The sequence below is a fragment of the Manacus candei genome, unplaced genomic scaffold, assembly GCF_025592945.1.
Source record: "Manacus candei isolate 608988 ecotype Guabito, Panama unplaced genomic scaffold, ASM2559294v1 h1tg000049l, whole genome shotgun sequence".
NCBI lineage: Eukaryota > Metazoa > Chordata > Aves > Passeriformes > Pipridae > Manacus > Manacus candei.
This window is the reverse complement of record NW_026138097.1, coordinates 7,142,781-7,165,137: the sequence shown is the minus strand read 5'-3', so window position 1 is coordinate 7,165,137 and position 22,357 is coordinate 7,142,781. Positions and strand designations below refer to the sequence as shown.

Sequence of the window (22,357 nt, the reverse complement as noted above, 5' to 3'; positions counted from 1 at the left end):
AGTCCTCGATCTGTCTCATTACAGGAAGGAAACCACATTAGAGGGTACTTTCCTTCGTACTTATTTCGTCTCCTCTTCCTTTTTTGAGTTAGAAAATTTTGAAGTATCACGTCCCAAAGGATTGTGATGGTGATGCTCTTTGCCCGCCAGCAGGTACCACAGTGGAGATTTGAATACTGTCTCCCTTTGCATTAAGTACCCTAAAAGCAAGATATTCAGTGTGTAGCTTTAAGTTACAGAATTTAAGGTCCTTCCTGGATTTAGTAGTCTCACGGTAGGTTTGTTGCAGTTGCAGGGCAGTGCAGCCTCACGGAGGTACAGTCCAGGGGCTGAACCTTTAAAGTCGAGAATCTGTAGCGTCTCCAGCAGCTGCAATCATGTTACTAGGAGTGACACACAAAAAGCAAAGTTGCTGACTGATCTGGGCTGAGCAATTTTTAAGACTTCTGTGGTGAATTGTGTGCTACGCTGCCTGACACAGCTCAATGCATTGAAAGCAAACAAGAGCAATGCATCATTGCTTTAGTGGCAGAGTGCTCCGTCTGGATTTTTGAACAGAGTCACTGTGTTTAATGTCAAATGAACAAGCATTAGCAGCCTTCGCTTTTGTAAATCAGCACGAGATGTTTCTTTGCCTTTCAGTTCTTGCACGTCAGTGAAAGTAGGTCAAGAGAAGGAACACCAACATACTTTCTCTTTCTCTTAGAGAGCTGGTTATGAACTTTTGTGAGACATTCATTAGTTTTGCTGCTTTTACCACTTTTGTTTTTGAATTTGGAATGTTAATCACGTTCCTGGTTGGTAGCAGCCAAATACAGCTATTACAAAGTATTAGATCACAGGAATCCTTGGGCTTATAAAGAGAACGTATCTTTTGTGTAAAATTTAAATATTATACTATATGAACTCATGTCTTCAGTCCTCACTCTGACAGAGTGCCCAAGCCAGGAGGCAGTCTCTGGAAGCTCATCTAATTCCTGCTAGTCTGCATACTTAATTGGTTAACTCAAAGAGTTTGAGAACACTTTTGTTTGCCTTTCTCCCTCCCCCCTCCCCCCACCCATCTGAATAATTGAATAATTTCTCTAAGTCTGCTGAGTGTTTTTCCAAGCATGAGTCCCAAGCTTTCAGTCTTCAGGGCTAGCCCTCAGCTGTTGTAGTCTCTGGAGGAATGGCATTATCCTGGCCTCCTTTCCTGGGGAGTCAGTCTCAGCAGTGACTCATACAAGAGGGAATCCCTGAAGAATGATCAAATCAATCCTTCTGCTTCGGAGGCAGTGGCTTGGTGCTTTCAGCTTAACCCATTACTGGCTGCCTCAGCCCAGAGGCACGTGAAACAGAGCAAAACAAACTTTGCAGGCCTGTGACTCTGTGTCTCACAGAGGAGAAAGGGATGAAGGCACGGCACACTGAAAGGACCAAGGGAGAAGCGCTGTGATGACCTCTGGAAGGAGAAGCCCTCACGGTTGAGGTCCAGTGCTCAGGCAGAAGACCCCCCTTTGGATAAATAATAAGAGTGTTCAGAAGTGAACTAAATTTTGCTCAAGCCTTTTACAGTACCATAAAAAAAGTTCTCAAGTGTTGAAGTGAGTCCTTATTTTACAGGATTTTGAGCAATGCTCTGTTGCTTACACATTAGGCCATATTTTCCAGTGATGAATGATGGTATAAAATGATCATCCAAGAAATCTAGTGGTAGTGAAAATGTGAATACTAAATGTACTTTGAGAGGTTTCACTCTTAAATGCAGAATTTCCTTAGACTGGGGAGCCCCACAATTACTTTGTCTCTTAAATATTACACTAATAATTGTTTTTCCTATATTCTTTCACTTTCTCTTTGTAGTCATGCTTTTCTCTTCCTGAGATTCAAAAGTGGTGTGTGTGTGTCATGGTTGTTGGATGCTACGTTTAGGATGTCCATCACCTATCTGTTTTTCACCAGAAGAATTAGTACTTTGTAAAATATAAAAAAGTCTGCAATTTCTTACTGGCAAAGGCCCTTGATGTCTGTAGGCTGGGATTCACTGTGTAGGCAAGGTGTGCATTTTAGTTACAAAAGTAGATGAAATGAAGTTGGTGTTTGTTAGCTACGGGAGGAAGTGTTTGTCTAGGAGAGGCAAAATGTTTCGTGTTAACACATGCATCTGCATGGATTGTGATTTGGAATTACAATAAAAGACTGACTTAGTTCCTTATAATTTAAAAACTTTTTATTTGTCAGGCAACAAAAATCAGAAAATGCAGAGGTGTTTGAAGAGTGTGTTTTAATGACTATATCTGTCAGTTACCTTTTTTTGGTAACAAATTCTACAAACACTCTGTTTTCAAAGCTGTTTTTTTAAAAGTAATACGAATTACTGAGCACAAAACAGAAAAAAAGCCTAACGGAAGCAATCAGACTGCTGGCTCTTAGTATATCAGATTATGATTAGAGATCTATAAAACTGAGTGTGGTAGAAAAATCCTAGTTTTCTTCCCTCTGTTCACAAAATGTATCCTGTAACAGATGAGTGAAAGCTCAGTGATGAGAGACAAAGCCCATATCCCAAGAAACAAAGCACAAGAAAGTTATGGGTATGTCTTCTTAGCATGCTGTAGGATGTTTTGGGTTAGAAAGAATAGCCCAAGGTATTTTGGGATTTAGAAAGAACCTCATCCTGAGATCTGAAAGGGTTAATCTACCCTGCAAATTACTCCTTGCTCAAAAATTGCTTCTTGTTCCTGTAGCTAGAGTAGTTTTGACACTGGAAGTAACTCAAGTATTTCTGGACTTCGTGGATTTGACCAAGTCTAGACATACCTAAGAGATCAGGTTAAACTGACTGAATCTTCATTATTATCAAGTTGTGATCTGTGGAAAGAAATAGTCGTTTGATGTATTATTATTAATTATCATTCGATTGGGCTACCACTAGTTAAGTTAGAACTCCAAACCCATTTCTTTGCTTTTGTGCTTAGTGATGAGAGCTCAAGACAAGAGATTTAAGGAGCCAAAAGACCGAAATGTAACATTCATCTTCTCTATGGGATTAGTTTCTTGAATAATACTGACTTTGAAATTCTTATTCTGGGCTGTAAATGTTGAGGGCCACTTTGTCCTGGTCAAAGGCCTGCATCAAAGCTTCCCTATAACAAATACCCCTCCCTGAGGATGCATCACTCTCTGATGGACATTTATAGAGTTCACAATTTGTAATGCTGTATCTCTGAATAACTCCAGACTTACAGACTTTAGTGGTTTTGAACGTGTTGTTATTTACTGCAACTTCAAATAGACAGTAATCCTAGCACCTACACACTCTGTAACCTAATTGCATAATATCCTCAGCTATTGTGCCCAAAGCCTTTGACACTCAAAGTTCCTGAAAGACAGAGAAATAAACAGCACATAAGCAACATTTCCTCTAGGGATTTTTCTCTGTTTTAATAGTTTCAAGCAATTAAAGTGCTTTTCAGATTTAGTTATTGCTTCCAACTGTTCCTTTTGCTCCTGTTTTTATTTTGTTAAATGGATTTTTCTGTCAAAACTGTTCCTCTTCCCTGCTGGAACAGGTTTTGCTCTTAGAACATGAGGTACTGATGTGTAATGGTAATAGTTATATTAGAGCAAATGAAAGATGACTGGGTGCAATCAGCAATTATTTTTTTGTATATATGCCAAAGAAAATCATCTTTCTTTAAGTATTTCAGATGGGAAAACTTGCAATTTGCCTCTTGTTAAATGTGTGGTCAAGCTTGGTCAGCTGAATGTTTGCACAAAGGAAATGCAACATGGAAAAAGAAGGAAGCTGGATGAATTTAGGTGTCCACTCAAGCATTTCACAGTTTTTTGTTCCTCTCAAATTTTCCTTTCTCTGGAAGAGATTAGAGTCAATCAATTGCTGCTTAAAGATATACATCAGTCTGATAAATTCAGTTCTGTTTCCTGTATGTCGTGTGAGCAGCATTTACCTTGTTGTATGGCAGCTAACTTAAATGCAGTTTTTTAGCTTCAGGAGAACTTATAAAAAGTTGTGGAAAATGATATGTTGACGAAGCATTTGAGTGCCTTGTGGATGGAACAGATGCGTTGGGGAAGCATGTGTGCTTTTTGGTTTGACTTAGATACACTGTGGAGCTTAGGTTTTGGAGTCTGTTTTGACGTGATGCGATGTGATGTGATGTGATGGGGAGACGGGTGACCTGAGTCTTGGCAGAGCTCCATTTGGTAAAAGATCTTACATTCTCAGAGATCTTTCCATTGCTTTTTCCATTGCCAGTAGCAGTCACAGTTAGGGGGGCAACTGGCCAAGAAGGGGTCATGTTTCACACGGGTAATCATACTGTAGCTCACATAATAAATAAGCAAGTGGCAAAACTCTTTCCCCCTCTAGTCAGATGGGCAGATACTACATAATTTTGTCATTATCTGTCAGTTTATCCAAGTTCAGGACCGGCATTGTAGTTGGCAGTGAGCAATTCAATGCTGACTCATGCGCATTGAGGTTAAAAATTCGGGAAACTAGATAAACTGGAAACTTCAAAGGCATACAAGTTGGGAGCATGGAGTTCACATGAAGGTCACTTGAACCTAGTTCCTAGAGATATATTGATAGCTGAAGGGGTTTCTGGCCACTGCCCAGAAATAGATATCCTTGGGCGAATAGTGTCATCAGATGATGGAGTCATTTGATGGTGGAACCCTTTCACGTGCACGAAGGAGTAGTGATTGCAGCTCGTAGGAAATGTCAGCACGTTTCAGTTTTTCCTGGCTGTTTAGTCTAGGGAATGGTGAAGACAGAGTGGGACAGCAGCCATACACATGAGATGGTGTCAGCAGCAACAAGCCTCATCCAGACTGTTGCTCTCACAGTGAAGAGTGAGATCAGTCAATCACAGATACTTACTGTGGTCAACAGAGAAATAGGGAATAACCATGTGGTCTCAAAAGTCACTTGCCTGAGTAATCCTGTAAACTTTTTATTATAGAAAATGTGGCTGAATGCTGCAAGTTTATTCTTTCATGTCTTCCAAATGAAGTGGCTTCAAAGAGCTGTATCTGTGCAGTCAAAGCTTTGTCTCTGAGCTTTTACAACTAGCACAAGATTTCAAATAGTTTTTACTGTTACTGTTCCAGTAGGACCCTCTGTCCAAATACACAGCCCTTACAAGAAAGCTGAGAGTCTAATGAAGCGATCAGTGCATACAGTGGAGGAAAGAAGTATGGTGAGTTGACCTTGGCTGGATGCCAGGTGCCCACCAAGCTGCTCTCTCACTCCCCCTTCTCAACAGGACAGGGGAAGAAAATAAGATGAAAAAGTTCATGGGTGAAGATAAAGACAGGGTGATTGCTTATCAGTTACAGTCATAGGTAAAACAGGCTCCGCTTGGGGAAAATAGTTTGTTCCCAATTAAAAATAGAATAGGATAGTGAAAAACAAAAGGTAAAACTGAAAATCACCTTTACTCAGGTGGACATCACAGGAAAAGCGGAGAGAGATGAGGGAAGAAGATCATGTTCCTTTTAGGTCTATTAAGGAACTAAGATTACACCTTCAAGAACAGTGTGGAAGAAAATATAATTACATTTAAGAGAGGAATAGAGAGATAAGTCATTTTCAAAGTATGCCTTGTTCCTGGGAAGCTGATGTCAAGATGGAAAATCAGAGGAGAGGAGGAGGAGGGACTTCTAAGATTGAGCCTGACGTTCTTGGATTAGAGAGACAAAAAAAGGGACATGAGGGGGACAATGAGATGGAAAAATATAAAAATGCTATTCAAAAGCCTGCTGTTTAGACTCTGCTAAAATGTCACAAGGAGTTGCCATAATGGGATATTTCTGGAAGATGTCAAGTTGTGGTCATAAAAATAAAATGAAGAGTCTCAAAAAGTGATCAAGAAGGTTGAAAGCATTTGGATCAAACTTACACCTTAAGATCAGAAAGAACTAGAAGTAGCTATAGTACAGGCGGCGGTGTTGGCATCCAGCACAGAAGTAGAGGAAAAGAATTATTCATGGAAGAAAAATTTGGAACTTGATTTAAACTGGCTGTGAGGTTTGTTACTCCAATAGTCTGAGAAAATATGATACAGATTAGACCGAAGAAGATGGACCAGGAATATTTTACTCAGTTTCAGCTGCAGAGTCACAGGTTCAGCCTACTAGAGCTTCACAAAGGAAAGTAAAATTGTGAAGACAAGGAGATGACGTGAATGTAATCAAAACCAGAGTGAAGTACTGTCATGACTGCTGGTGGGTGGCTGTGCTGGGTGTGCTTTGTTTGACCTGCCTGCTCTAGAGAGATTTTTCAGGGATGTCAAGCTTCAGTTTTACTTGGAATTTGTGTGTCTTAGACCTGGAATTACTTAAAGTTGTTAAATAAAACCCTCGGACCAACAATAATTTGAATAGAGGGAGGTGCCAGAGAACACAAATTGCATAACCAGCTTCCATTCTGCTGAAAATAGTATCTGGCAAATCATTCCAATGGTTTTGGCTCAAAATGAACACCAATCAGTCAGTTGTCAGCACAGTGCCTCCTTTTAATTACCTGAACTAAAATTACAGTTCATTTGCAAACACTTGAACTCAGAGTAATTAAGTCTGTTAGACATACTGTGGTAAAAGCAGCTGAAAAGCCTCACCATTTAGGCAAAGTGAGTCCCTCAGCTTTTGGCTTGCCCAGATGAGCAACCAGAGAGGAAGCACATGTCTGGCACAGATGCCAAAGTACTGTAAGATGCAGTTTGTGCTGGATTTCTATCACCTGGTCGCTGCATGACTTTTTTATTGTTAATTTAAGGTAAAGAAGAGAGAAAAAGTAACTTGAGAGCATCCTGTTAATGACAGGTACACCTAAGTCTACATAGTATTCAGCTCAGTACTGCAAAAATGTATAGCTGAAGGAAGGGACAAAATACATATGCTGCAAAAATGCTTATGAGGAGACACAAACAAATGCAGCACCTTTGATGTGGAAATGAAAATAGGTCAGTTATGCCTGAATCCTGCTGTGCATGGATGGGTGGATGCCAGAAGACATGCCAGGGATGGGGAGCGAAGCTGTAGGGGAAGTCTCTGCAGCAGGACAGTAGGCTGTGAGGAGGGCAGAAGAACAGCTGCGGGACTTCCTGGCAAGGGAGAGGAAAATAAAGTAAGCAAAAATCTGACTAGCCATGTGGTCTCGTAGCAAAAGTAGTGAAAATAGCAAAGTAGGGAGATCAAGGTCGTTGGAGAGGCAAACAGGGATGAGGTGCTGGGCAGTAGGTAGGCAGGCCATGACACCAGCAGGAGCAGCAGCAGGAGGTAGAGCTGCTCTGAAGGTGGCTCTGGAACCAGGAGGCATATTACTGCTCACAGAGCCCTAAGAGACGTAAATCTCAGGAGAGCAAAGTACCATTGAGGAGATCCAGAGAATGGTCATTTACATTGGAGATGTAAGTGGCCACTTACATTGCAGATACTTACTCTCTGCTACCTCTGTATTTCTGCATGTTTTCTTGCTCTCTTGGCCCATCTTCCCTGTACATCTCATGTCAGACTGCTTGGCTGGTGTTGGTTCACCCTCAGTCTGACCCTCGTAAATGACTTTAAGATGTACACCAGTGTGTCAGAACAGGCACAGAATCCCACCCACTTGGTAGGATTCCCTTCCCTGCATGGTGTGCAGCTGGGGAAGCATTGTTCACAGCAAGACACCTGCAAGACTACCTGAGAAAAGGTTGCTGCCTCTGCAAAATCCGGCACTAGTACACCCTTGCCAGCAAATATGTGCCAGCAGGTGAGACAATACCAGTGGGTCATACCCAGGACTGGCATGGGGAGTGCTGTCCTCCAAGCAGTAGAGCTGCCTCCTTGCCTCTCTCATTGCCAGCCCAGGTGCAGATCTGACTCGACTTGCCCTTCCCCTGGAATCCCCTCTGCACAGAAACAGATAGCTTTTGAGTCTGAATGATGAGACTTTGCCTTAGTCTTCATCCTCTTTTCATGGAAACCCATCCATTCCTTCTGAATGTGTTCACAGATCAGTCATCTCAATGTCATGAGGGTACTTACCAGGGAAAAGGGGTTAGGGTGCAAATTGAAAATTTGTAAATCCTTCAATCCTCGGGGATTTAAATATGCATTGTTAGGGCCAAATAGGAAAGTAGGCAGAGCACCTCAAAATGATGCTGCATTGCGTCTGTGCCCTGCCTGTGTTGGACATGTTAAAGTAATCTGGGATGTAACAGGAGTTATTGTTCAGGGTAATCTCACAACGCATTAATCAAGTAGTGTGTTCCTTTGGGAGAGTAAGGCTTGTTTCACCATTTTACTTGGAATATATGAATGTAAATACAGATTTACAGTGCAACCAGTACAGTCAAACTCTGTTGAATTGCAGGCTGGGAGAGTATAAAATGTACCCTGTGTACAGGCAGTGAAATCCTACCTAATATCTATTCTTCTCATATCTCAAGTGAACACAGGTCTACTAAAGAGTATAGAGTGTTTTAACCTCCTGTAGTAAAGTACCTGCATGCTCCCATTATGCCCATTTCATAGAGGTAAGGTTTTAAGTGGTTGCCAGATGTTATACCCTCCTGCATTTCCAGGCTTGGGGGGCTTTTTGCTCTTGTATATTCTTTCCCCTTTCTGCAATCCATTGGTTTGGAATGAAAGTTACGCTGGTGGCTTGATTGTTGTGAGCTTGCAAACTCCTGGTGCTATACTTGGAGTTCCCTGGGGCACGAAGGTAAATCCAGCCCTAGAAACCCAGGGGGATCTGTCCAGATGGGCAGTGATGAGGGGAAGATGCTACAAAAATGTCTTTGGAAAGCTCTTAGTGTTTCTCTTCCATGAAGAAAACCTGTATGTCATGGTCTGCTAGGATCTATATGTGAATAGCTGATGCTGCTAGATTTACACAACTACTTTTTAGTGCTGCTTCTGTGTTAAAACAGGCCTTTCTGGTGCTTTTTTATGTGGAAATCTTGTAGCTGGGTGTGGTGGGGAAGCCGTTCGGTGACTCATACTGCAGGGAATTCCCTGATGAATTAGAGTATTTTTACTTCTGGACTTGTGCGCAGTTTCCTTCAATGCCGAGTGAGCGGCTGATAAGAGCAGACTACAAAGGCCCATTCACTGTTCAGCCACCCTATGTTAAAACAGGGTGTTTATGCTTTACAAAGCTGAAAATCCACTCCACGTAATGTGGTGGGTTCATGGCATTTTCGTCATTAGGAATCCCAGGTGCTCCGAGTGTCTAAGCAACAACAACAAAAAAAAAAAAGCCAGAAGCGGATGGTGGTGGAGTGCACCCGGAGCTGGGATAGCTATAAATAACAGCGATCGGTCTAAATGTCAGGCTTCCTGACAAACCTGGTGTCTTCAGCTGGCAGCAGTGCTGATGGCCACCTGTTAGCACAGCGTCCAGCCCGGGCGCAGGCAGAGAGCCTGTGTGGAATGGGGGATTTCTCCTTCCCCCAGCATTGCCACGCTCCTGCACTGCCTCTTTGGGAGGAGGGGTTTGAGGGTCATTCATCTAGCCCGTGGCACAGTTCACACGTGAAGCCTTGGCTTTGTCGGGTCAATGGCTGTTGCTGCTGGCAGCGAGGGAGCAGGGCACTCCGCCGGGGACTCTGCAGGGTTTCTGCCCCGCGGTTCTGTGCACGGATGTTTTGGTTTTATTTCCATTTTGTAAAAGAAAACCTCACATAATAAAAGAAACCCAGTATAATACCTCAACACAACTCTTTAGCTATATAAAGAACTGTCTTTCTCTTCAAAATATTGCACTTATAAATCTTAAAAATGCCAAAACAAAGCCAGGCATTTGGTTTGGAGAAGACACTTCTTATTACTTGGTAAAAGTAAATAGTGAAATGAAAGGAAATGAAATAAGACCTTTGGAAAAGCCGTTTTCTCCCTTTTCCTCCATGCCTCCTCCTCTCCTTCCTCTCCTGACTCCATCTCTCCCCCTCCCTGTAGAACAACTGCCCATTTGGGTACGGTAATTCCAGAGAGTAAACTTTAACGGGAATGCCTGAAATGTGTCTGCTTCAGCTTTGTGTTATGTCTGTAATTTGAATTATTTGCATTTTGGAAAGGTATAAATTGCTCTGGTGTACTTGGGTTGGCTGGCAGCCAGGAGGGAGTTGCCTCGGGCCCAGACCAGGCGCGTTGCTGCAGATGTGGCAGACGTACAATGGAAACTTTTGTGGGCGAGCAGCCCTCGCTGCTCCAGCACACGCTGACAGGAGGCGGCATCCCGCCTGCTCGCCAGGCTCCCCAGTGGATGGGCGCTGGGGCAAAACCATTTTCTCTGGCATAGGCAGATTGTCTTGATGCTTAGGGCTCCCAAAAACCATTCTGAAGCCATTATTCTTTTTTTTTTGCTTTTAATTTCAGCTGAACTGTATAAACCTGCAAAACATGTTTACTGTAAAAGGTTGACGTAGTGGTCTAAGGTTTCCCTCCTGGAGCTGATCCCAGTCCGTGGGCGTTGAGATTTCCCTCTTGGTTCACCAGACGTAATATGAGGAATTGTTGGCTTTGGTTTATTTGGGTTTTTTTTTTTTTGGTTTCTTGCTTCATAACAACTTTTCCTCCCAGTGTTTTCGTTAAATGAAATGTGACTATCTGCTATCTGTTAATTAGTTGTCTATTCCCTACTTCTTCCTCCTCTTCCCTTTCCCCTCAATTGCTGAGCAGCGATGGTCTGGACACTCTCAAGGGAATTTCTTGGAGCAAAGCCCGTATTGTTCTTATTAACTTCCATAAGACAAGCCATGGCTCTGGATTTTTATTTTCCTAATAGTTTAGATTACAGCATTTTTGTCATCATAAAAATTTTAAAAATGCATAAAGGCAGTGCTGCATGAAGTAATTGAAAGATGAATTGGAGATGGAATAATTTTGAATTTTACTGAAGTATCGGCAGGAAATAAAAACCAGAAACCTGAATCAGATCATTCGTCTTGCAAAGCAGAAATTAACCATAGTGAAAAAACCTGAACTTCTGGTAATCCGTTTACAAAGGCAAATTGAACACATGTTAACTACTAGTCTGGACGTCTGTAGATTTAAAAAAAACCAACCCAACAAACCCCTTACAAAGCAGAAGTTCCTAGACTTTGCAAAATGTGTGACGGTGTCGGAGTTGTGTTGCTTTTACAACTGATTGAATTAATTAGGGGCAGGGAGGGAGGACTTCAGGACCTCTGTGAGGAGAGGGCTGGCAATAGAGGAGGCTGCTCCCAGACAGGGGATGTGTCCTGGCTTGCTGAATTTCGGTCGGGTTTTTTCTACTGACAGCTTAGGGGAAGCATCTGTTGTATAAATTGTGAAGTGATCGCCAGTCCTCCCGAGAAGTCTACTTCAGTTTTGGCACTCTCCGAAGGACTCGTTAAGGAGACTGTAGCACAGTCTGGCTGCTCCTTCTTTCCCCACAGCCGAACGTGGCAGTACCAATTAAAGGGATTCCTTTTCTAGCGTCACAAGTTAAAATATAGGAAGAAACTGAGGGTAGGTCTGCTAATTGTTTTCCTACAGAAAGACCTGCCAAATCCACTGTGGTATTTGTGCTGCGGCCTTCACATTGCACTTCTTTCCATACGTTAAAAAAAAAGGGGGGCTGGACATTAAAACAATTGCCAGGGCTAGTCCCTCAGCAGCATTCCTTTCACAGTAGGACAGCTGTACACAAAAATATTATTTACAGACATTTGTAATAAATCAGGCAGTTCTAAATGCGTCACCTCCATCCTGGCCATGAAAGTGAACAGAGAAGAAAAAGTACACTCACTCTTTTACCTTTCAAAGAGCTGTTTTCCTAAGGCAGACCCCGTCTATATGATGAAGTTCAAAATAACTAATATTTGCATTTGCATGTCCCAATGCCACAACAAATGTGCAAAAGAGATGACATAAAGTCTCAGTTTCCTGTTCATTTCAGTAACATCTGACAATGGTGTCACTCCTGTGTCTCTCCTGCCCAGCTTAGCCAGCAGTCTGCTTATGGCCTTTAATTTGTGTTTTCCTAGGCCTGCAGAATGGAAACCTTATGTTCTGTATTATTTTTCTAATTTCTTTACTGTTGAGGTTTGAAGACGCAAGGAAGTAAGAGCCCACCTTGTTATTGACAAGTTATTTCTGTATCAGTGATGTGCAGAAAAAATGACTAGACAAAACCAATTTCTTCCCCAGAAAAAGTTACAGCTGTGGCTTAAATCTATGTTTGCTTGAAAACAGAAATACAGTAAATTAGGAGGACCCAAGACATCACTAGAAGCAGCTCCAGAAGTGCTAAGCTAAGTGTAGCTAAGCTTAACCAACTTTAGAATGAAGCAAAAAGCAGTGTTTCCCAGCCTATGGCCTTGCCTTTTGATCCAAGCAGCAGAATTATGACAAGCCAAACTAGGAGTATATTAAAATCAAATACTGCATGGCTGAGGAGTTTCTTAATACTACCTTTCTTGTTGTTTTGTTTAATATTAATGTTGAATATGACGTACAGCATAGGTAGTAATCAAAAGGCCTCACAACGTAGCAGTATTGTTGCCTGAAGGGAGCTAAAGTGTACAACAGTCGCATATTTTACCATACTAGTGTCAGAACAAACTCACAGCGGCTTTCCCCATCACAGCATCACGTGCTCTGGATTGTGGTTCTCCCCTTCAGAAAAGTTGAGCAGACTCCTGCCACGGGTTACCCAGATGGTCTCTTAGTTGGGCAACACTTGGGCAATGAGTTTTGAGAGCTGTTTTTCATATATGTAGTGCCCCTTCAAAGAGATTTTTTCGCAGAAGTCATTCCTTTCTTGTCTTGGGAGAGGAAAAAAGGACAGAAGTAGATATCTTTTTCTTTTGTCTTTTAGATGGTCACCATGTGTGGGAAATGGAAGCCAAAACTGACAAAGAAATGTGCAAGCCAGTAAGTCTGCCTTAAATATTTTAACATCAAGATGAAAAATACGTATTGCCTTCTCCAGCACTGTTACTAAAGAGGGATTTCCAAGGCTTTGGCACTGAAACAGAACAAGTACTTAGGCCTCCCCTCCTGGAAATCTTTCTTTAACGTGAGCATGGGGTAAAAAACCTTCTCTGGAAGCTATCCCGAAAGTAGGAGAGACCATTTGGAAAATATTTTTTCATTGTCCAGGATGGGCCAGCCCTGTCTGCTCATCTTCTGTCTTGCTGGGTCAGTTCTTTCCTCTGCTCCCAAAGCAATTTCTGATCGTTTTCCTTGGCTTTCCTCTAACTCCAGCAGAAGAAACCTGAGTACCCTCACAGGAGATTAACCCCACACTAGAGAAGTGTGGCTCTCTCAGCCATGACTTAAGTGGGAAGTACATCCACTAATCCGTGTCTCCAGCAATATGCAATACTTGCAAACCTGCAGGCAAACAATTTAAAAATCTCAGCTGAATTCAGGCCAAATGCTAAGATGAGCATTCAATTTTATTCTTTCAAAAAGTGCCAAGGGAGGTTTTGATGGTCATAATAGATTTCACTGTGCATTTGTGTAAGTTGATGCCCTAGCAGCTAAGTCTTTCCTTAACCCCATACCTGGAGCATTTGGTTTCTGACAGTGGAAGATCATCTACGGGCTCTCCAGCCTTTCTTCCTGTATCACTAGATGTTCTTGCAAGATCTCCCATCTACAGAAACTAGCATGCTTAAAACTTCCTGAGTTGTTATATGTAAAAATACTGCACTGTGGAAAATGGAAATATTTGAATAATCCTGTCCTAATGGCTTTCAAAGGAAATTGTGTTAGCTTGAGATATACTGGGGATGACCTGCCAACTGAGCTGTTGTGCTTTCTCCTGCTGAGTTAGAGACCACAATTTGATTGTGGTCCCAGATTCTTGACAGAGGCAGGAGGCATAGAGCCTTGTCCATATGCAGTATCATATTTGCTGTCCAAAGGGAAGAAGTGAAAGCTAGAGATTTTGTAAAGATCTGAACCACGCTAAAATAATATCCCTACTTCTAGAGTCCTTGGAATGGACACAGGAGTTGGTGGGAGGCCATCTTTGTCCACAAAACCTACGTTTCCCTGCAGAGGATGTTCTTCCTTGTGAACCCAAGCACCTCCTTTTCAGGGTTGACATTTGAATACTGTTGTACTGCTTGACTGCCTTAGTCATGCCTTGACTTTCTGATGTGTTGCTTTTGCAGAATTCACTGGTGGTCGAGATACCACCTTTCCGCAATCAGAGAATTACCAACCCTGTTCAGGTCAACTTCTATGTCTGCAACGGAAAAAGAAAGAGAAGCCAGTACCAGCTTTTCACGTATCTCCCTGCTAATGGTAACAAAACATGTTCCTTATCTCTGCTAGTAAAAACTGAGATAATGATGATTACTTAGAAAGATTTATGGTTCTGGTAATTTTTTAGTAACCTGAATAATTTGGATGTATACCTGGTGTTCTAAAATGAGAGTGAGAATCAACCCATGAGAGGTGCCTTTCTCTCTGCTCTCTGCACAACAGACCTCCTCTGCAGATTATTTCCATTTGTGTTGGTGGCAGAGACCTTTTGGAACAAGGGCTTATGCTTTTGGGAGCTGAAGAACCATAACATAAACACATGTGTAGTTACAAATTGTGAAGGCACTGAACTCTCTGCTAAGTTGCTGTCAACCCTCAGTCTGAATTTCTGGCCCCAGAAGATACATTGCATTTGAATAACACTTCTGAATTTGCACCACAGCATTGTAAGCATTCTGGGCTCTGAGCTGGAAGTGATGTGTGGATTCTCCTTGCAGTCATCCTGCACCTCGCTGTCTCACAGGGGATGAAAGTTGAGATGGGCAACGTGGATGGAGATCAAAGCGCTCCATACAAAATGCTTTATGTATGGGAAATGTTCAGAAACACATGTGTCAGTATTTTTTTTTAGCTTATATTGGTAGCTGTGAAGTGACAATAAAGTCACTCATGATAGCTGAATTCCAAGCAGGCTTGTAATGAAGATTTTAATAGCAAATACATTTAGATTTTTTTTTTTTATTGTTATTTGAAATGGCTCTTTTTCTGAGAACGCTCTTTTGGGGAAGGCAAGAATAAAAAGGTACTTGTTTTGTTGTTGTTTTGGAAGGAAGAGGAATTAGAAAAATTATTAGGTTATGCTTTTTTTGTAGTGTTTCCAAGTGAAAATAGTCCTTCTGAGGGAAATTCCCACAAAGCAATACTCAAGTCATGTCACATGACTTGAAGAGACCTGCCAACTTGTTGCAGGTGAAATCCCTTGAAGTACACATTTGGAATTTCACCCAGTTAGCATGCATGCACTTCGGACTTTTATCAGGACTTTAATTTATAATAAAAGTACAGGAAACTTGACATGGGCAACTGACTGCTTACTGCATATGTGCTGTGTAGCTATGCTTCAGTGAGTCAGCCTACTTATGCAAACTTCATCCCCAGTGGGGATGTCTGTGTATATTTAAAGACTGTTCATCTCTTAAATTGGAAAGAAAAAGAGTTGTTATTCTCTTCCACAACACTTTTCAGCAACAAAAATCAGTTGTAGAGGCAATCAGGTATTGCCTTGTCACCCAAGTTCCCCTCATAAATATTTCAGATTCATGCCTCATGTTAACTGCTGTTTATTAAGCAGCATCTTCCCTCCAGCCTTTACACAGGCCATTTTTTACCATTGTATTCTAAACCATGGGAGCAGCACTCACTGCTGCAGAGTTGGTTTATGCTACCCCCATTCTCTGTTTGAAACATTTGATGTTTCATTTGATGTGAAGAGACGGGAATATATAGCTAGTGACAGGCTAGCCTAACAGAGAAACAGCCTAGGCTTTATTCTGCAAAGACATCTTTAATTATGGTAATTGTTGAAATCACTGGGAATCTTGTTTAGTCTGCTGTACCAATTTAAATTCACGGGAAATCTTTTCATTTCAGTGTAGGGAAACCTGAAAGAAAAAATGTAACACCAGGGTAGGGTAAAGCAAAGGTATTTGTAGTAAATATGCCTTCCTCCCATTCCTGTTTGGTTCTCCACTCACGTTCTCTTAATACACATGTATATGTGCATATAGGTAATTGAGAAACATATTATGTTCTTTGCAATCTCTCTCATAACAGTGGTAAGAGTGAATGTGCTTCTGCAATCATCAGAATTAATAGTATAGTATGTTTTTATTATGCATGTGTTGTAATGCCTGTGTTAGAGCTTTAAGGTTTTGCCCTTACGTAGCTGGTGTTTTTTTCCACCTTGCCTTTCAAAGATACGTACAATCACCTCAACTATGTATTTAGAAACCATATATAGTGACTGAATCAGTGATTTATGCTGCTGTATTTCTAGGAGTCATTTTAGGATGTTCTGCCTTAATTGCTTTCAGTCACAACATTCTCATAATGATTCAAGACGTTGTAGAAAACTAAAGTTTAGCTCGTAAGGAAAAAAATACTTGAGTCAACAGCCACTGGGTGACCGGTGTAAAAAATGTAAATTATGTAAATGAGATAAGTGATTTTGGCCCAGTTAACAGTTTGTCTCTTGTTTAAACAAATCCCACAAACAGAGAAGGTGAAGAGTTTTGAGAAGCAAATGTCAGTGATCATCAAGTGTAAGATGTGGTTTCACACAGATCAGATAGTATACTGTAAGCTACTTCTCCTTCCTTGCTTTAGGGCTAATCAAAATGCTATTATTTCAGTGCCTACTGTAGTTTTGCAGGTATTGCTGCATGAGGGAGCTTTTAAAAGCTTCATAATGCACATTAGATGTATTTTACAGCTCAACTGGACTGTGCCAAAGCAAAATACCATATATGGACTAAAGCATAAATATCGTGTGAGCCCGCTGGCTGTGATCCTGGGGTGGGTGTGGGTACATGCAGACCAGTGGGAGAGCCATGGGCTTGCTGTGCAGCTCCCACCCCGACCGCAGAGCAGTAGGGGTTTTTTTCCTGTAGCTCCTATTTCTCCTCATTCCCTAGGGGAAAACAGCCAGTGGATCCAGGGACACGTGGCCTCACTCATCCCACCTCCTATGGATGGTCCTATAGCGTCTCCATGGAGTACAGCTCTGTGACATGCAGTCAGCACAAGCTGCCATCTCCAGCAGAGTGTTATGGTTTCGTCTCCATAAGACTTCTCCCGTGCTGCGGAGATAGGGCAGGATTGTACCTTTCCTCTGTTAGCTCAAGTGTTTTGCAGAGCAGGGACTTACTTTGTGAAGATGAGTTCCTGCTTCAGAAACAGAAAAACGCTGCAAAAATGAAAATCTTACTGCTCTGTAAATGAAAAGTTTAAATAACAAAACAAAACAGAAAGTAGACACTTCACAAATGGAGCCAAGGTCTTGAAAATGAGCTTGGTTAAGTCTTTGGCTTGGTATAGACTGTAAACCTAAGTACTCATAATCCACTTTTAATTGAAATTTTGATTTATTGTTCTTCTAAATCTGAGCAATCCCTGAATCCTGTCTTAGCCTATATTGTGCAGAAATGACTGTAATGTCAGTTTTTTAGTATTACTTTAATGTTACGCATCACTGAGCAACTGCATATCAGTTTTGTCCTGGAGCCTGCAGGCTGTAGGCTCTTGAGACTCCTCTCCAGACATGCCTGGTACAGAAATATAAGTAGTTTCCATACCATTCTGGCACAGGTGAATTCCCGCAGCTCATATGGTAAGTACTGATACGTTTTGCATCGCCACATCCCATCAGAATTTGGGGAGGAAGGCTCCGGACCAGACGCTGCTGTCAGGAGTCTGAGCAGAGCACAGTGAGCAGACCCTTGGATATTCACCTTTTAAAGTGCCTCCATTGCTGCAGCTTTGTGCAGATGGGCTCTGCGGCTCCATTATGTGCAGCAGAACATTTTGGAAAACCATTGGTGAACCCTGCCTTTGTGAACCCTACCCTGTAGAAAAACAGTTGGTTTTAATTTCTGTTTATGACTGCATATCATTTTGCTTCCATGAATTTATTATATCATTGGCCCATATATGCATTTGAAATAGGAGGAACAGTCTTCTGAAATCACTAGATGTAAGCAGTAGCATTTGAGGGATAAACTAACCTGGAGAGCCTGAAGAAGTACACAAGCAACCAGACGTATGCTGTGGTTCCAAAACCTGTGTTTTCATCTGCTTAAGAAAGCTGAAGGCGTTCTCCTGCTCAGAAGACAACTCACTGAATGATAAGGGTTAGATGTCTGTTTGTTCAGATTTCTTTTAAGTAGGTACATCAAAATAGAGGAAATGTGTTGAAGAATTTATTATTTGCAGATTGAAGTGAGTGTTCTCTATGTTTTCTAATATCTAATGAATGTTGATATCAAGAATGGTGAATACCAGAAAGTTTTCTTGGAAAATAGACTAACCAAAGACAGGCAAGTTTGCCTAGAAAATATTTAATAAGATTGAAAAATGAAAGTTGATGTGTTTCTTTTACTGGAATGAAAAAGTACACTTTTGCAAACAGTTGATGATAAAGTATTTCTGGTTTCTGTTTCTGTCAGGCTTCTTAATTGTCAAAGCATTATTAAAAAATCATTTCATTGCTTCTAGTATTTATTAAAATGGTGTTAATATTATGGGCAACTTTTGAGATGCGTTTCACTACCCATAGGGCCAGATTTTCAACTGCACAGCCTCCAGCAGAGCCAGCTTTTCTGCAGTTCTTTTGCCTCCCTGCAGTCATCTGCACAAAGCCTTCAAGGCATTGAGCTCTTCTGAAAACCTGGCCACAGTGATTTGGTGGGGATGCAGGTCCTTGAAAGCTGCATGTAGGCAGTTGTGCTGAGAGCCTGTCTGTGGTGACTGGATGTGCCTTAGTATTGTGGTTTACAGCACAGTGGTATGAAATTGAAGGTCTTAGAACTGTAGAATAGAATCATAGAATATCTCAAGTTAGAAGGGACCCATAAGGATCATAAAAGTCCAACTACCTGCTCCTTGCAGGACCACCTGTTGGTGTACATCTGAAGTGCCCACTGCACATTGTTGTCAGCATCCTCCTGACTTCCTGCCTCTGCTCTAGAATTATCCCCTTTCTGCGCTACAGATGGGTGCAATCAGCACTTTTCTGGTGACTGCACTGAGCAGCCATGCCTCTTTATCACCTCGACTCTTGCACCAACACCTCACTCTCTGAATTAAAAGGTGACATTGGCCGCCTTGGCAGAAAACAACAAAATGAGGATGCAAAGTGTTGTCACTCTAATGGGACACAGCACACAGCTTGTGCTGATTGTCTCCTAAGACCTCTCACCTCTTCAGTATTTGATGGATTTTCCTGCTTGAGGTTGGCAAAATTATCAGCCTAGTCCTTTCTGAAAAAAGATGATGATTTGGAGGCTGTTGGGGAAGCAGGGCCTAATTCAGAGCCTGCATTGTGAATGGATTCTAATCTGTGGTTTATGCAACATGATCATGCCAGAGCCGTGGAGGGCAACACCTCGACAAGGGGACTGAGCACAGCTGAGTCAGGCCTGGAGCCTCACACCTTCTGGAAGTGTTTCCATCCAGCCCAGGGAACAGCCAGACTGCTGCAAAGCTGGTGCAGGGCAGCATAGGACAACAGAAGGGATGAGGAGAAATGTTGACCGCAGGGGACTTATTTTAGATGAAAATAAGAATCACAGTTACTCATTTTTACACTATACACTGTCACAGTTTATTTCATTTTGGCTGCTCAGTGGTTGGTTGTTACTTTTGACATATAATAGAGTAACTAAAAGCAGGTAAGATTTTGTCAGTCCTGTTTCCATTTGTCAGTCCTGTTTCCATAAAATTCATGATCACCAAGTGCATTAGCCCTTCTACTCCCATCCAGCAGCCACTCAAGGTCTGTGGCAGAGTAGAGCAGGCACTCACCAGCATTACACCCCTGCGTGCTCTAGTGGATACCCAGCTGGTACCACACTTCATCCAGGCGACATCTGTTTTCAGCAGTCAGCCAGAGCTTAGCCAACCACATCCAAACTGGAGATGCAGTCTGTCTTGATCTCTAAGGGCAGAACTCTGCCTCTCTATGCGGTGCTCCATCTTCACCTGGAAAGCCAGCATTACCTGTGTGATGTCCCTGAGACAGGCTGGGGTGGACAAGCACTGTATAGAAGCCCCTGGCTGTGTCTGACCATCAGGGTCCACAGCAGCAGCAATGATCACTCATAACAGTTAACTTCCAGTGCATAAAGTTGTCTTTTGGCAGTACTTCTCTTTTCAAATATTTCCCTTCAGATAACAAAACCCAACCTGTAGTTTAGGTCACCAAACCCTTCTACATGAGCATCTCAAGGACTCCCTCCCTTATTTCCCAGTGATTTCACGTGCATATGTTAGCAAGTGTGGAGCTTTGGGATCTTCCAATTAGCTTAAAAGTCAAAAGGTAAAACTTGTCTGAGGGAGTGGAGTTTAGAGTTACATGGGCTGAATTACAGGAGATGCTTATTTTTGTTCTCCTCAAGTGGCTGATCAAAATTAATCTAGCCCAGTAATTGATCCTAAAGGGGAAACAGTGGTGGAGGCTGCTGGAAGTGAAATGCATGGGCAGTGAAGACTGGGGAAGAAACTGCATTCCTCTGAAGACAAAGACCATGTTGGAGCTGAGATGTCCGAGGTCAGCCAAGTCCAAACACCTCTCCAGAGAGGATGGATCTGTGGATAGGACTGGTGCTGTAAGGATGCCCTCCTGACAACCTGTCCTTGCAGAGCATCTCACAGGACTGCCAGTGATGAGGACTATCAGGCTGCCCCTGTCCTTGCAGGACCCCTTCCCACAGACCCTGCTTTCCTATTCTTCTCCTCTTGAAGCAGGGGTAAAGTCAGCACTGGTGGTGTAATGTTGTGCAGCATCATTGAAAAACACCTCAACCCAGTGAATTTTAACGTATCTGACAGAGATGACATAGAAAGCCTTGGCCAGTGTAGCCTTCCAGCTCAAGGCAGTAGTGGAGCCAGGTGCTGCACTGCACTCTGGGAACAGCAGTAGAGCAGCCCAAGTGGGCATATCACAGGACTTGATTTTCATATTCAGCATCATAGGATTTAATAAAGTGTTGTGATGGAAAATTGTGCCTTTTAAGAATTTTCCCCTTTTTCTTTTGAAAGAAAGCCAATGCCCATCTTCTGTACTAGCACAACCCAAATGCCCTCCACCTACTTTCCACTCCTCCCAACCCGGTTTAGCAGTGCGTGCACCAAGCTACCATATATAATCTTCTGTCTTATAAATATGAGTAGAATAACCTAATAGTTTAACAGCTGTTGAAAAGCATTTAGCAAATGAGTTAGCTAGAAAGCATTTCCAAATCAGATAATGGCACTGTCCGAGATTATATGCTGAGATGTATGCGCAAGGCTTCCATCTTCCTGGAGCTATTCTTGTATAAAACTTTACATATGCATCTGATCCCATAAAAATCTATCCATGCAAACCCAAAAAGGGCAGGCAGGCATATGTTAGAGTTAGCCCTCCCAGTGAGCATTAACAGTAGCAGTGTACTAGCAAGACAGGGTGAATTCAGATACTTGTGCAGATAAAAGCTGCATTCACACATGTGCTGCCTACAGCTTCTTGATAGCATGAGGCTCCCTTTGTTTCTGAGTCACTGTGTTCTGGATTTATTAATTAACAGCTAAAGCTTGATAGTAGCTTAACCTTTAAAAATGTTTTGCTTTAATAGATGGAAGTGCGCAGATAGCATCTGCACAGGTCCTTGTAGTGACTGTCTCACAGTATCCCTGGGGATGAATGCTTGTCCCTCGTCACTGAGATTGTCACTGCTGCAGATATGTTGGTGGGGCATTTCAGAAAGTTTTTTTCAGCCACTGCTGCTTGGATGCTACCAAAGGGGGGATTATATTTTCTGAGGGCAGCCAGCCCCTTGCCTCTCCCTAACTGCTCCACAGTAAGAACAAGGGGAGAGGTCCTTGCTTCACTCGAGCGTGCTGGATCCAGCCAATGCTGCTGCAGCAGCCAGGATTTTGTCTTTGCACAAATCCAGAGTGGCTGAGCTGTACCTGGAGATGTGTCCACATCCCTAACTATGTCTCTGGTCAACCAGCAGCAAAGGAGCAGCAGGAGCTGGGGAGACTTGTGCAGTGTCTTCTGAAGGTGTGCTGCCAGCATCAAAACTGACTGACAAAGGAGGATTTCAGAGGCATGAACAGCCTGTCAGAGTTCAGCTCAGTAATGAAGATTTAGACACCTAACTCCTGAACTCTCTTTGAAAGCCTCATCCCTAATTCTTACCAATTGCAAGACATTTATGCTAGAAGTTGAAGAAATGTGTGTGTGCATATGATGAAAAAAGTAGTGTTTTGATTTTCATACTCTAACCAAAATCTGTGTGCTGGTGCCAGGGAACTACATCATAGTCTACACCATGAAAGGTAGCTATTTTGTTGGATA

The 22,357-nt window shown here is 42.3% G+C and overlaps 1 protein-coding gene across 5 annotated transcripts in view; it reads left to right on the top strand.

Annotated features, from left to right (window-relative positions):
* The window catches only part of NFATC1 (nuclear factor of activated T cells 1), a 110,952-nt gene that overhangs the window by 51,639 nt on the left and 36,956 nt on the right, over positions 1-22,357 (top strand). For 4 of the 5 annotated variants that reach the window (XM_051798886.1, XM_051798883.1, XM_051798884.1 and 1 more), the window contains exons 7-8: positions 12,839-12,894; positions 14,145-14,277. In XM_051798886.1, coding sequence (XP_051654846.1) covers positions 12,839-12,894; positions 14,145-14,277 — 189 coding nt within the window. Of the gene's footprint in view, positions 1-12,838; positions 12,895-14,144; positions 14,278-16,931; positions 18,537-22,357 lie in introns of those variants that run through there. The other variant, XM_051798887.1, reaches the window with a different exon arrangement.